The sequence below is a fragment of the Eriocheir sinensis genome, chromosome 52 (assembly GCF_024679095.1).
Source record: "Eriocheir sinensis breed Jianghai 21 chromosome 52, ASM2467909v1, whole genome shotgun sequence".
Taxonomy (NCBI): Eukaryota; Metazoa; Arthropoda; class Malacostraca; order Decapoda; family Varunidae; genus Eriocheir; species Eriocheir sinensis.
In genome coordinates this window covers 10,999,991-11,013,663 of record NC_066560.1, presented here as the reverse complement: position 1 = coordinate 11,013,663, position 13,673 = coordinate 10,999,991, and the positions used below count along the sequence as shown (strand labels likewise).

The window sequence follows — 13,673 nt, the reverse complement described above, 5'->3', positions numbered from 1 at the left end:
GTCTGTGTGGGTGCTGACATGGTTGTCGTGTTGCAGAGCCGGTGGAGGGCAGCAAGGAGAACATCGCGCCCCCTGAGAGGAAGATGGTCACCAAGACGACTCAGCCACCCGTTCCCACCATGACCTATACGGTAAGGCCCACCTGTTTACTCTCTCTCTCTCTCTCTCTCTCTCTCTCTCTCTCTCTCTCTCTCTCTCGTGTAATTACCGCGAGGGAGAATGACGGATTAGCATATAGAACAGCCATGGGCCCTGTGAAGTGATGCATCAGCGTGAGGAAGAGTGATGTATCGGCTGCTTCACGGCGCCTCTCACCTCCTCCTCCTCCTCGGTCCTCTTACCCTCCTCACCTCTCTCTTGGCGTTGTTGTTTTAGCCATTTATTATCCACTCGTATTGTCTGTGGAAAGGAGAAGGGTGCAAGGGGGTGGCGATACGTTAATACCACCTGTGTGTGTGTGTGTGTGTGTGTGTGTGTGTGTGTGTGTGTGTGTGTGTGTGTTCAGTATAGTCTTCATAATGCGACTAGGCAGTTAAGGCGAAGAAACAAAGGATCAAGAATAAGCAGAACAAAATGAGGATGTAAACGGAATCTAAGCCTTCATGCGTGTGTGTGTGTGTGTGTGTGTAGCGAGAGCAAGAAAGGTTTGGATACTGCATCACTATTTCAGCTTCCGATCGACTTGTGTCTACTCAGAAACCCTCTTGATAGCGAACACTGAGACAAAGGAAGTGAGACGGCGCATTTGTTTGCCGTTCCTTGCGTGCTCAACTGTTAAACGTGACACCTGCTGCTTTGTGCTGTCTCCTCTCCTTCTGCCTCCTCCGTTGTGCTTCATCAGACACAGGCAAGAAAGGAGATGCAAGAGGAGATTCACACCACAGCATAAACACTCCCCTCACAACCCTCCACCCGCATTTGCTTGCCGTTCCTTGCGTGTTCAACTGTTAAACGTGACACCTTTTGCTTTGTGCTGTCTCCTCTCCTTCTGCCTCCTCCGCTGTGCTTCATCAGACACAGGCAAGCAAGGAAATGCAAGAGGAGATTCACACCACAGCACAAACACTCCCTCCCCTCCACAACCCTCCACCTCATCAAACACGCAAGGAAATAGATAGTAGCGGGCTTTTTTTATCGTTTCCTTTTTTGTGTGCCCTTGTGCTGTCTCCTTTGCTGTAAAAATAAAAAAAATAAAAATAAACGAGAACATTCACACCACGGCATTAACACTTCCCCCCACGACCCTGCCCTTGCTACCTCATCAGACACACGCAAGAAATAATTTAGATGCAAGAGAAAATTCACACCATTGCATAAACACTCCCCCCACGACCCTGCCCTTGCTACCTCATCAGACACACGCAAGAACGAAGATGCAAGAGAAAGTTCACACCATTACATAAACACTTCCTCCACGACCCCGCCTTCCCTAGTATCTATCACCTCCCCCCCTGAAGTAATATACAATAGAAGACCTACCACAGGATAAGCACTTCCCCAACTACCTCGCTCCTACTACCTCAACAAACACTCCCTTGAAATAGAATGCAAGAGTCGTCACAACATAAGCACTCCCCTCTTGACAGTCAAATACACACACAGGAAGTAAGAAGAAGCGCCAGTCAAGGGTCGTATTTTAAAACATTTCGTCTCCCAAGTACACTTATTTGACAAGGCTTTCTTAGGAGTTTTGGGCACTTTCAGGCGTAGTTTTGTGACCCTGGTGGTAGTGTGACTCTTCCTCTGTACCGTGAACCTAAAAAAAGACTCATTAGGACCCGAGTGATCCCCTCTTTGACCTTTAGAAATAGTTGATGTGAGAAGCGAAAGTATCTTATAAAACTGCCCAAAATTCCAGCACTGCCATATCACCTCCTAGCCCCATCCCCCCCCCCCCCCTCCATGTCCCTGTTACCCACTCAACCACACGCAAACAGTAATAGAAGCGGCAATATAGACAAAACAGAAAAGATTGTTCTCCGATACATGTTTTCCCTTATTAAGAAAGCTGCCAAAAACGATGCCAAGAGAAAAAGAGAAAGCCTGGAATAGTTGCAAAGAAGAAAAAAATTAACGTAAATTCCAGGAAAAGGAGGTTCTCACAAAAATACAGATGCCAGGAAGGGAGATGCCAGGAAAATATATACCAGAAAAAGGAGATGCCGGAAAGGAAAAAAGATTGATGCCAGAAAAGTATATGCTAGGAAAAGGGATGAAAGAAAAGAAAAAATAATGCCAGAAAAGTATATGCTAGGAAAAAGGATGCCAGGAAAGTATATGCTAGGAAAAAGGATGCCAGGAAAGTATATGCTAGGAAAAAGGATGCCAGGAAAGTATATGCTTGGAAAAAGGATGCCAGGAAAGTATATGCTAGGAAAAAGGATGCCAGGAAAGTATATGCTAGGAAAAAGGATGCCAGGAAAGTATATGCTAGGAAAAAGGATGCCAGGAAAGAAAAGAAAAAAATAATGCCAGGAAAGAGAGAAAAATGAACCTTGGCACAGACACACCTGGAAAGAAATCAAGTAAAATCGAGTCATCAATCGTGAGTAACATTTAAGAACAGGTGACGAAGAGGAACGAGGACAGGTGAGTAACACAGGAGAGTAGATGACACATATTCAATTTTTACCTCCACCTCCTCCTTCCCCTCATCTCACTTCTCTTCCCACAATCCCGTCTCCTCGTCTCCTCCGCTCCTCCTCTCCTGTCTTTTATTTACTCTCCTTTGTGGTGGATGATGAGGACTAAGGAGAATCATATGGAAAAGAGGAGAGCAAGCGAGTCGTATTTAACTCTCAGTGCTGTCAAATATTTGTCTTACCTGAGGATAATGAAGAACAAGGACTACTCAGTAACAAAGGAGAGCAAGGGAGACTTTGAACCATGTCCTGCCTATTGCGTGTATTACCTGAAGTTGAAGGTAAGGAGGAAGAACAAGAAGATACGAGTAGTACAGAGGAGGAGGCGACATGTCTTCCTTAACCTTCAGTGCTGCCTAATACGTGTTGAAGTTATATGCAAAGAAAGAGGAGGAGCATTATGAGTCACAGGAATGCAGGTAACATGAATTTCTTAACCTTCAGTGCCGCCCAATACGTGTTAAAGTTACATGTAAAGAAAGAGGAAAAGGATATGAGTCACACTGGAATGTAGGTAACATGAATTCATTAACCTTCAGTGCTGCCCAGTACCTGTATCACCAAAATTTGCACATGAGAAGGAAAAAAGAGACAATCGGTGAGGCATGCAGGGAAGCAGGTAACAGTGCTGGTTTATACGTTTTGAAGTCGAATATAAAGAGATAGATAGAAAATACATGTAGCCGAATGCGCGTATCAACTAAATTTGCATATGAGAAGGAAAAAAGGGACAATCGGTGAGGCATGCAGGAAAGCAGATAACACACGTCCTATCAACCTTCAGTGCTGGTTAATACGTGTTGAAGTTGAATAAAAAGAAATAAGAAGAAAATACATGTAGCCGAATGCGCGTATCACCTAAATTTGCATATGAGAAGGAAAAAAGGGACAATCAGTGAGGCATGCAGGAAAGTAGGTAACACACGTCCTTATCAACCTTCAGTGCTGGTTAATACGTGTTGAAGTTGAATATAAAGAAATAAGAAGAAAATACATATAGCCGAATGCGCGTATCACCTAAATTTGAATATGAGAAGGAAAAAAGGGGCAATCGGTTAGGCATGCAGGAAAGCAGATAACACACGTCCTTATCAACCTTCAGTGCTGGTTAATACGTGTTGACGTTAAATATAAAGAGAGAGAAAGAAAATACTTGTAGCCGAATGCGCGCATCACCTAAATTTGAATAAAAGAAGGGATAAGGACAACCGGAGACGCAGGAGAGCAAGTAACATGTCTAACAACCTTCAGTGGTGGCTAACGCGTGTCCTACCGGTGGCTAATAAGTAATAAGGGCCATCAGTAACACTGGAGGGCAGGTAACGTCTTGATCAACCTTCAGTGCTGGCTAATACGTGTCTTACCGGTGACTAATGAGGAATAATGGCCATCAATAACACGGGAGACCAGGTATGAACACGTCTTTAACTTGAAGTGTTCTCTAATCCGTGGCTTGCTTGAGAAAAGAGGTGAACAGGTGTGGCAGGGGGGGGGGCATCACGTGAGTGGGTGGCCGCCAAATATTTACCTGCCGACCACCTGTTAACGAAGGGGGTCGAGGCAGGAACACACCGCTTGAGAGGGAGGGAGGGGGATGGTGCTGAGAGTGCTTGTTTACCTGTGTGGTGACGTCACGCCAGGTATTGATCCTTTCCTAAGTCTCACACGTGCTGTAGGTCCCCCCCCCCCCTACACTCCCGCGCCCTCACTTTTACCTCCCCCCCCTCCTCCATCGACCCCCCTAGATAGTCCCGTTCTCTTATCTCCTCCCACACTCTTCTCGTATCTTTTCTCTTTTTTTTTTCTCTATTTTGTTCCCTTTTCTTCCCTTTGTTTTCCTCTTCCTTCTTCTTTTCTTCTCCCTCTTCCACGTTCCCTTCCCTCTCTTGTATCTTTTTTTTTCTATTTCATTCCCTTTTCTTCTCTTCTTTTTCTTCTCCCTTCCACGTTCCCTTCCCCCTCTCGTATCTTCTCTTTTTTTCTATTTTATTTCCCTATCTTTTCTTTCTTCTCCCTTTTACCTCCCCTCCCCCCTCTTCCCCATCTTCTCCCCACACTTCTTGTATATTCTCTCTCCATCTAGTTTATTCCTTTATCTTCTCTTCTTTTTTTCTACTCCCTTCCACGTTCCCTTCCCTCTCTTTCCCATCCCTAATTTCGTCTTTTATTTCTTCCTCTCCTTTCTTCTCTCACTAGTATTTGTTCGTCTTTTCTTTCCCCTTTCATAATGCCCAACCTTGTAATAGTTTCTTGTTTACTTTTTTTTTCCATTTTAGTTACGCGCTTTTTTTCTTCAAGTATTCATGCCGCCTGTCCTACTCAGTGTAATCTATTTTCCTGTTTCTTCCCATCTAGTATGACACAATGTTAATGGCCCCTTTGTACAAAAGTCGGCAGGAAATGCATTCATACGCATTGTTGATCTTGCCGTAGTCCATTTTGTCCTCTATTCATTTAATTCACCTTTGCCTCGCTGCAGAATATCAAGTTGCTGGTGACGCGAACAGGGGCACAAACTGTGTTGTTGAATTTTCTCTCGTGCATGGAAAGTTTGAGGTCAGAGGGATTTTCTTTTAGAGAATTCATATTTTTTAGCCATCGCCGTCATGTCAGGGACCACAAAATTTTCAGGCCGTCTCTCCTGGGAAATTTTCCATAAGTTGCTTAGCGTCCCTCTGTTAAGCCGGAGACAGTAAAGGCCTAAGCGGCGACCTTGTTGCTTAGCGAGTTAACTGACGCATTGGCAAATTAAAGTTGCTGAAAATCATTGTTACGAAATTGATTTGTTGGGGACTATTTTGCGATCTCCATCCTCCTGCTCAACCCCAAGACTGTGGATGGGGAGGTTGGAGCATTATCAATGCTCTTTTCTCAGTTTTCCAGAGAATTTTTGAAGTTAAGAATGATGACTGCTGCTGTGGCGATATTCTTAGTTATGAAAATTATCAATGAGCTTTTTATCCTAACCAAGCAAACCTATTTTAACCAAACCCAATTTACAGACCCAAATAACATGACCTATCCTCAGCAGATCAAACACAATGAAGTCTTTGTAGAGTATCAAACTTATGCAGGTTCTCAGTTTCATATGACTATACATAGGTCTGAAAGACTGCCAATTTGACGGGGCGCTGTCTCCGGTTTGTTAATGTTAATGAGTGTGTTCCACATTTGCTGGAACTGCTGCACCCAGCGAGGCACAGACTAAGAGTTGGACATCTGAAGACCACAGTTTGACGGGCGGACTTTTTCAGTGTTTCAGGTACATTACAACAGAGTACACCTCTTATACAGAGAAATGCTAACGCTGGTGGGTCGCGGCTGGCCGTGTCTGACCAAGTTCATCGCTGAAACTTTTTTTTTTTTAATCTAAAAGGGTATATGGCTCCAATCTGAATGTCTTCTTTTTGCACACAGCAAGTTATAGATTCTAAGTCTGGAGATTTTAACTGGATACGCAGACACCATCAGTAACATTCTCGGCCATACTGTAATTATATGTAATAGTTTGATCGTGGTATTGGCACATAATGAACTGGAAGCCAACTGGGTGTGTCAACACTCGCGGTAACCCACCACGGCCATAATATTAGACCGACCGATGTTGTGGGCGGGGCTTCAGGACGTGGGTGGATCCTGGGGAAATAACGCGAGAACGGTTTTCTGCTGAGTGGACACACCCAGAGACCCTATAGAGAGACCTTAGGTCTCGATTCGATTTCCGACCACGGCAGTCTTCCTCCCCCGCCCTCGGACTATGTATATGAGTATATCTCGTGTATTTCAGTATGAACCGATGCTCGCATGAGACAGACGACGGGTGTTGAATTGTGGATAAAGGAGGAGGGAACGGCGTGGAGAGTATTGAAACCGGTGGAGCACTTTGACCGTGAGGAGGACGAGAGTTGGATGATGAAGAGAGTGGTGCAGGCCCTGTAGGGAGAGCATCGAGTGAGTGAGACTTGAGTGCTTAATCAGGGGAAAGGGACATGTGACTAGAAGGCCAGCGTACGATATAGCTCTCCCAGATCCAGTGTGTCGCAGCTCTAAGCGGAGGAGGTTCATTGTGGAGAAGAGCGAGGAAAGCACTGTCCTGTGTGCTGGATAAAAAAAGAACAGGAAGAGAAACCATTAACTGATTGAATATTATTATACGGACATTACGAGACACACATCATATTGTGCAGATAAAAAAGAAAAAAAAGAAGAGAATTGGGTGATGTGCTAAACTTGCATATATGCGGTGGTGTAAGTGCGGACAGCTTACCTGTCTCGCCCCGAAAGAAAAAGAAAGTAAAAGAAGTGACATTGATATTTGATTAGTGTCAGTAGTCAGGGACAAGAAGCTGTGATTGTTGTGTTCGGTCAGTGAGCGTTCACTCTGAAGACAAGATAAAAAGTGCTTTGTCGGCAGGGTACTCATCCGCAACCCTCCCCCCTCTCAGCTCGATCCTCAAGAAAGCGTTTGGTCCTCCTCCTCCTCCTCCTTCCTTCCTTCTCCTCCTCGTCCTCGTCAGTAATGTCTTTCTTCCCCGCACCCTGGCTGTCCCGTCCAGAAGTATGGTATTTTTCCTCATGACTAATGTAGAAGGAATTAAGTCCGGTTGGAGGAGAGCAATTTAATGCGTTTTTAATGACCGTAATATATCATGAGTTTTCCAGAAATTCTCACGTCTTTCCTGGCCGTGGCGTGGTGGCTGAGGGGGGTCGATATATTACACTGGGTTACTAAGAAAAAGAAAAAAGGAAAGTTTTAAGTTTTTTTCAACTGATTTAGGACAAATTTGCACCGCTGAATCCGAAAATGTCACCCGTTTTTCTCGATCAGGTCAGGTTTTTGTGCTAAGTCGATTTTTTTCAATATCCGATCTTATAACTAAATCGATTACACTTTTGTGACATTTTCGGTTGATTTTTGTTAATATTTCTCATCCGAAATAGTTTTCTTAGATAAAAAAAATCGTTTTCTAACACAATTCATTAATTAAATGTCACAAAAATTGATAAGTGTCCGAGGCTTCCCTGGGCCCTGCAGAGGCGGCGGGAGGACATGAGGTGGATGGGGACAGCATAACCACCGTATTAGTGGGGTTGAATGGTCACTGAATCTATCTGTATCTATCTATCTGTCAGTATGGATGGAGACGACACACAAAATATCCAGCTGATGGGGATGCGTGTGCCCAGCGGTGCAGTCACGTTGTGTGTTCTAAGTTTGTTGCTGGGGAAGGCTGGCAGGTGAAGGAGGCCACGCCAGGGTCACTGTCACCATAAACATACTGGCCATGCACGGATACTACCCAGTGCTAACAACAGTGCATGACGAGATGACCTCACAGCCTCGAGGATTCTCGTTATCAGTATATTTCCGTCGCCGTTGATCACATAACTTCGGGAGACATCGAAGTCAGCTGTAAGTGACCTCTTATTGCAGCGCAGCGCAGCGAAACTTTTCCTGCGGTGAACACGAGCATTTGTGACACACTTAGTGTATAACCTTTTGGCGTTTTCTTAATAATGCAAGTAAATCCTTTGACCGATACACGCATTGAACGATATTAATCATGCTAGTACATCTAGGTATCGTTACAACGCGCAGACTCGGAACAGTTGACCGGCCTGTTCTAGGGGCAAGTACCGGTTAGTGTTTATTTTTACGATTTTTTTTATGGAGTGCATCATCCTCTTGAAGATTAGAAATGACCCAGCACGACACAAAACGAAACCACGGCCGCTGGGAGGCTGTCACCCTGTCATGTCAGAGGGCGGAGGCGGCGACGAAGGTGGAAACGGGTGGGCGGGGAAGGCAAGGACATTCGGAACACGGGCGCCAGTGCACCAGTGACGTTCAGCGCACTGCCGTTCTCGTACTCCACAGCATCAGTGGGCGATGAACGTTGTGCTGGTGAAGCTTGCCTCGGCCGCAGAGTGATGTGGCTTGAGGAAACGAGCTGAGGGCGATACTTACGAGGTAGTGACAGTCGCGTGCAGGTTGAGAAGAAGCTCCAGGCGACAACGGCGGGAGAAAGCGGACCCTGCTGAGGAACACCACCGCGCAGACCGAGAAAAAAATCGCATTCTGTCTAATCCTGGTGTTGACGCGTTTCATCATTTGTCTACGGGCCATAGAATGTTGCCGAAGACGTGTTTGGTGACATGGAAAGTGCAGACATCCTCCCTTCTCCCTTGTTGTTTACCTGCAACAATAAACAATCAATGTTTTCGATGTAGAGTTGCTCGAGTACGCTAAACGCCTGTGCTGAGGTTGTCGTTGCACCATTCTAGACTTCACTATCAGAGCTGTCAAGTGGCCCAGCGGCATCGTGAAGTGCATTGCCTCTCGTATTAGAGATTAGTAAAAAAGAAAAACGTAAACAAATCTTAAAATTCCGAAGACGGTGATTCCTGAAATGCGACAAGACAACGGCCTTGAAAATGGTTACATGTCACCTTGGGGCAAACGTGTACTGAAGGCGTGTTGTGCGTGTGTTTGTTTGTGTTGGCAAGTGCGTTGGGGCTCGAACCATCTGACCCGCCCACACCTCCCGCCTTGTGAGCTAATCAGTTAAGTGTTGGTGGTTGAAATCTGAAAGTAGCGATAAAAGGACTTTGGGCAGTATAAGTAGGGTGTGTGTGTGTAAGAGAGAGAGAGAGAGAGTGTGTGTGTGTGTGTGTAGAAACGCCTCAGCCCAGTCAGTATCCGATCGATATTACACATTCAATCGTTCGTTATGATTCTCTCTCTCTCTCTCTCTCTCTCTCTCTCTCTCTCTCTCTCTCTCTCTCTCTCTCACACACACACACACACACACACAGTGAAGTGGCAGCACGCTCGCCTCATAACCAAGAGGTCCCAGGTTTGATTCCCGGGCGGAGTGGAGGCGAATGGGCACTCCATTTATCCGTGCCCCTTATCCACCTAGTAGTGAATGGGTACCGGGTGTCAGTCGGGGGTTGTGTCCCGCTTCCCGAGTGTGTGTGGATGAGAGTAGTTTCACCAGTACCCAGTGATCCGCCACTTACGGACTCCAAGCTCAGTCAGGGTGGGGGTACTGACACACACATACACACAAACACACACACACACACGAGGAATTCTATGATAAAATTTGATACGATACAGAACATACAAGCTTGATCCAATCTTGTAAAAATGCAAATAGGTAAGACTAAAAATAAACAGAGAGAGGGAAAGTCTTCATGTTAGCACACCTGGTGATAATCTGCCTCCACGCACTCTACCCTTCCTAGTGCTGACATGAATCCCAAATCTTGGTTCGTCCTTCACCCGAGAGTCACGTCTCCGGGATGGGGCGGGGGGGGCGGGGCGGAGAGGCCTGTGGCAGCAGCATCCTGTGTTGTCACGTGACTCGTTACAACGCCTCACTCCGGTGGACACGCCCTTGCTCTCAATAATAATGGGCTGTGCTGCTCTTGGATGACCCACCAGTTTAAATAAACTGCTCTCTCTCACACTACGGAGCTCCATAGTGAAGTGCACAGTGAGTAGCGCGCTCGCCTCACAGTTGCGAGGTTCGATTTCCGGGCGGAGTGAAGACGAGTGGGCAGTCTTCTGTGCCCCCAAGTGTCAGATAGGGGTTGTGTCCCGCCGCCCGAGTGTGTGTGGATGTGATGTAAGGTCTCAGTCGTATCCAGAGATGCGCAGCAAACGAAAATACTGGCCTGCGATCGCTAGTTCAGCATGTGATCAGAGCATGGTGAATAAATGACACACAGGGAAAAAAAATGTGCCTATTTCCTTACGACATTTTGTTTGTTTGTTTTTGGTTTTTGGTTTGGTTACTTCCATTGTTTCGATCACCAACACTTGGCCAATCAACTCAGAGAGGATTCGGGGGAGATTATCCACATTCCAAACTGTTACAATCCAAAAGTTCAGCAGATTTCCGTTGGTTCTTCCCTTGGCTGTTTTCGTAGTCATTTCCCAGTATTTCCTTTTTTCCTCATTCCCTAAATTCTTGTTGATCTTTTTTCCCATACCTTTTTTAAAACTTGGCCTCATTTTCCAAATATTCCCTTTTTCCCCATTCCCTATCGATTCTTGTTATTCCTGTACCCCTTACCGTTTCTACCATTTTCCTTCATTTTTTCTTATTGTTTTTCCTCGTTCTGTAGATGCCTATTAATTACTTCCCCACCCTGTTCGTAGGTACCCTTTCCTTCATTATTTCTTATTTCCCAAGATGCTTTTTATGGCACTCCCCTTTAGAGTCACGTTAGCCCTTTCCCCTTCCTTTTCCAACTCTTCCCCTCACTTTTTCCAACATTTCCTTTTCAACGTCACCTCGATTCCTCTTCCTCGTTTTGCCGTTTCTTGTTTCACACCCCCTCTTTATAATTTGCCGGATATCCCCCTTTACCTCTTTTTTCCTACCGGCGGTGTGTCTAGCAGGAGGGCTGTGCGATGCTTGCAGTAAAGTCTGGTGGGGTTGTGGGGATCGGGATGCAACCGTCAAACTCGCCGCCCTGACCTTGACTCGCCTTCTCGAATGTTTCCACGCTGTCTTGCAGGACTAGGAAAAGTTGCATTAACATGAGCAACTTTAAGAATTCCATGATAATCCAAGGAAAGTGCACGTGCCTCGTATTGCATCACTAACATCGGCATTCCTTCCTCATTGGCCGCTAATTGGCACTCGAGTCATAATGAACATTCAAGACGTGAAGGTTATTGTGGCCCTTGAGCATCTAAAACCTGTCTCCCCAGCGTGTATCTCACCACTCCCTGCATTGCGTTAGGTGGTGTAAAATTCATTTTGGTGGTGTAACTTTCATTCATTTCCCTGTTGACTTAAGACACTTCTTGAATGGGAAATGAATGTTACACCACCTAACGCATTGCAGAGAGTGGTGAGATGCACGCTGGGGAGACAGGTTTTAGATGTTCAAGGGTCACAGTAATCTTCACGCTGCAGTGTGATACTGTTTGGCTTTAATACAGGTGCTGAGCGCATGCTGTAAATGACCCACGGTGGAAAAGTTACAGTGACATCAGTGTCGTGGCATCACATGTACAGGCAGTGACATTTATATGCTTACAGGTGATAAACGTGGCGTAAGAATATATTTACATCAGAGGAGACACCAAGACAAGCACTCGATACGCGGCGTTCAGAGAAAACACGCTTGCTAGCTGACAACTGGCAGTAAGAGTGACCCGTATAACTAAATAAGAAGAAAAAAACGCCCGCATCTTTTTAAACGTTGTGTGGTTGGATTCAAGTATTTTTGATGTTCGTGACTTCCCTGGGAGACTGTAAGGAAGGAGGACGGTCGTAAGGGCAGTGCCGTGATGGTGACGGTGAGTCAGGCTATGAATACAGAGGCCTCTAGTGAACAGGGCATGGAGGAAAGGAGTGAGGGTCGGCGGGGTTCATCGTGGGGCCTGGATACTATAATGGTGCCCCTCACGTATGTTCGCTCCCTGGTGGACGGCGTGGGCTTGGCCAACCTCACGTCGCTCGCCTCGGCCTATTACAACCCAGGAGAGGACAAGGTCACCATCGCCAGTAGTGTAAGCGTTGGCTCCCTTGGTCTTGTAATCATTTTATATGCAATGTTACTCGTCTCTGCGAATTACTTCTTTATTAATGACCTCCAATGCTGATAATCTTTTTCGATCATTTTACTTCATCTGCCCTTTTTATACCCAGTGATTTGTGTTTACTCACCCAACTGTTATTTACGTTCAATTTATAGAAGTGTAGATTTTAGACAGTGAAACAGACTGAAGACATTACCAGTGTTTTCCTTGAGCACAGGGTATCCATGGGCTACACACACACACACACACGCACACACACACCATTTCTACCCATGTCTTACCCGCAGGTGACGGCCAGCGACACCCTCACCAGCATCGCGGCGCGGTTCGACACCACGCCGTCGGAGCTCACGAAGCTGAACAAGCTGGTGACGCGTTTCGTGTACCCCGGCCAGGTGATCGCCGTCCCCGACAAGGCGACAGCGACCCTCGACGACAAGCCAAGCGGCCCCCACGACCCGCAGGACACGGGCGTGGGCCACGGTGAGTGTGACAGCTGGTTTCATGGGGGGACAATGGGACTCGAATTCGTATGCCAAGCGTTGTTATAAGGATTTTACGTATGCATGCAGAAATTATAGCAGCCACGCAGTACAATAATGTCTATGATAGGCCGGATGCGGGTTATTATAATATTGAAGACTACAATACACATAGCAAACTTATTGCGTGTGCAGGAACACATACACATCCTCATCACTTTCCATTCACAACACAGCATCCTCCTCGCAATGCATTTAAAGTAACATAACCGAACCCTGAACGGCAGCTTGTATAAAAAGTAAATATTATATGGTGAAATAACTAAAATAAAGAAATGCAATGAAAACCTAAATAGTTTAGATAAAATGTATGTTCAAAATATTTTGTCATTAATTGCAATACATAGTGAGTGTGAGAGGACTTGCAAGCAGATTTACATAGTTATATTCAGATGTTCAGACCACAGAGTCCCCATAGTCGTAGGTGGTCTGTCCTTTAAACCTAATCAAACAGTCATCAAGCTGCCACCAAGATTTACTATGTATACGTAGCGAATATTAATGCAGTTGTTTGTTTTAAATGAGTTAGTTGTGTTGCACTGAGCAACTGAGGCTGGGAGCTTTAGGTGATGGATATATTAAATTCAAAATCTTCAGTATTTGCATACACCCGCAGCAGTACCACATTATTATCTCTTGGTGTTGTATCTATATACTTTAAACAACTTTTCTAACATAAAGGATGACATTCGCAACCCTACAGGTAATGTGGACCATTAATGAATTTATATTGTGTACTACAATTTTTTTTTTAATATCCTCTTTGTTGTGCAACTTGTATCTGTTTGATCCATATGAAACTTTCTCATCCAATTGCCTGTGCCTTCTACACACTAGAGAATGACATGATGTATCTGGTCCCCCTTACTTGATATCAGATAGAATAGTACTAATTCATTATAAGATTGTATGAATAAATACAAT

At 45.4% G+C, this 13,673-nt stretch overlaps 1 protein-coding gene across 12 annotated transcripts in view; it reads left to right on the top strand.

Moving 5' to 3' along the window:
• LOC126983055 (oxidation resistance protein 1-like) overlaps window positions 1-13,673 on the top strand; it is a 67,912-nt gene that overhangs the window by 25,099 nt on the left and 29,140 nt on the right. For 4 of the 12 annotated variants that reach the window (XM_050835525.1, XM_050835524.1, XM_050835521.1 and 1 more), the window contains exons 2-3: window positions 37-131; window positions 12,495-12,690. In XM_050835525.1, the coding sequence (XP_050691482.1) occupies window positions 84-131; window positions 12,495-12,690 (244 nt within the window). In that variant the 5' untranslated portion in view covers window positions 37-83. Of the gene's footprint in view, window positions 1-36; window positions 132-8,461; window positions 8,614-11,544; window positions 12,178-12,494; window positions 12,691-13,673 lie in introns of those variants that run through there. The other 8 variants (XM_050835526.1, XM_050835519.1, XM_050835520.1 and 5 more) reach the window with 5 other exon arrangements.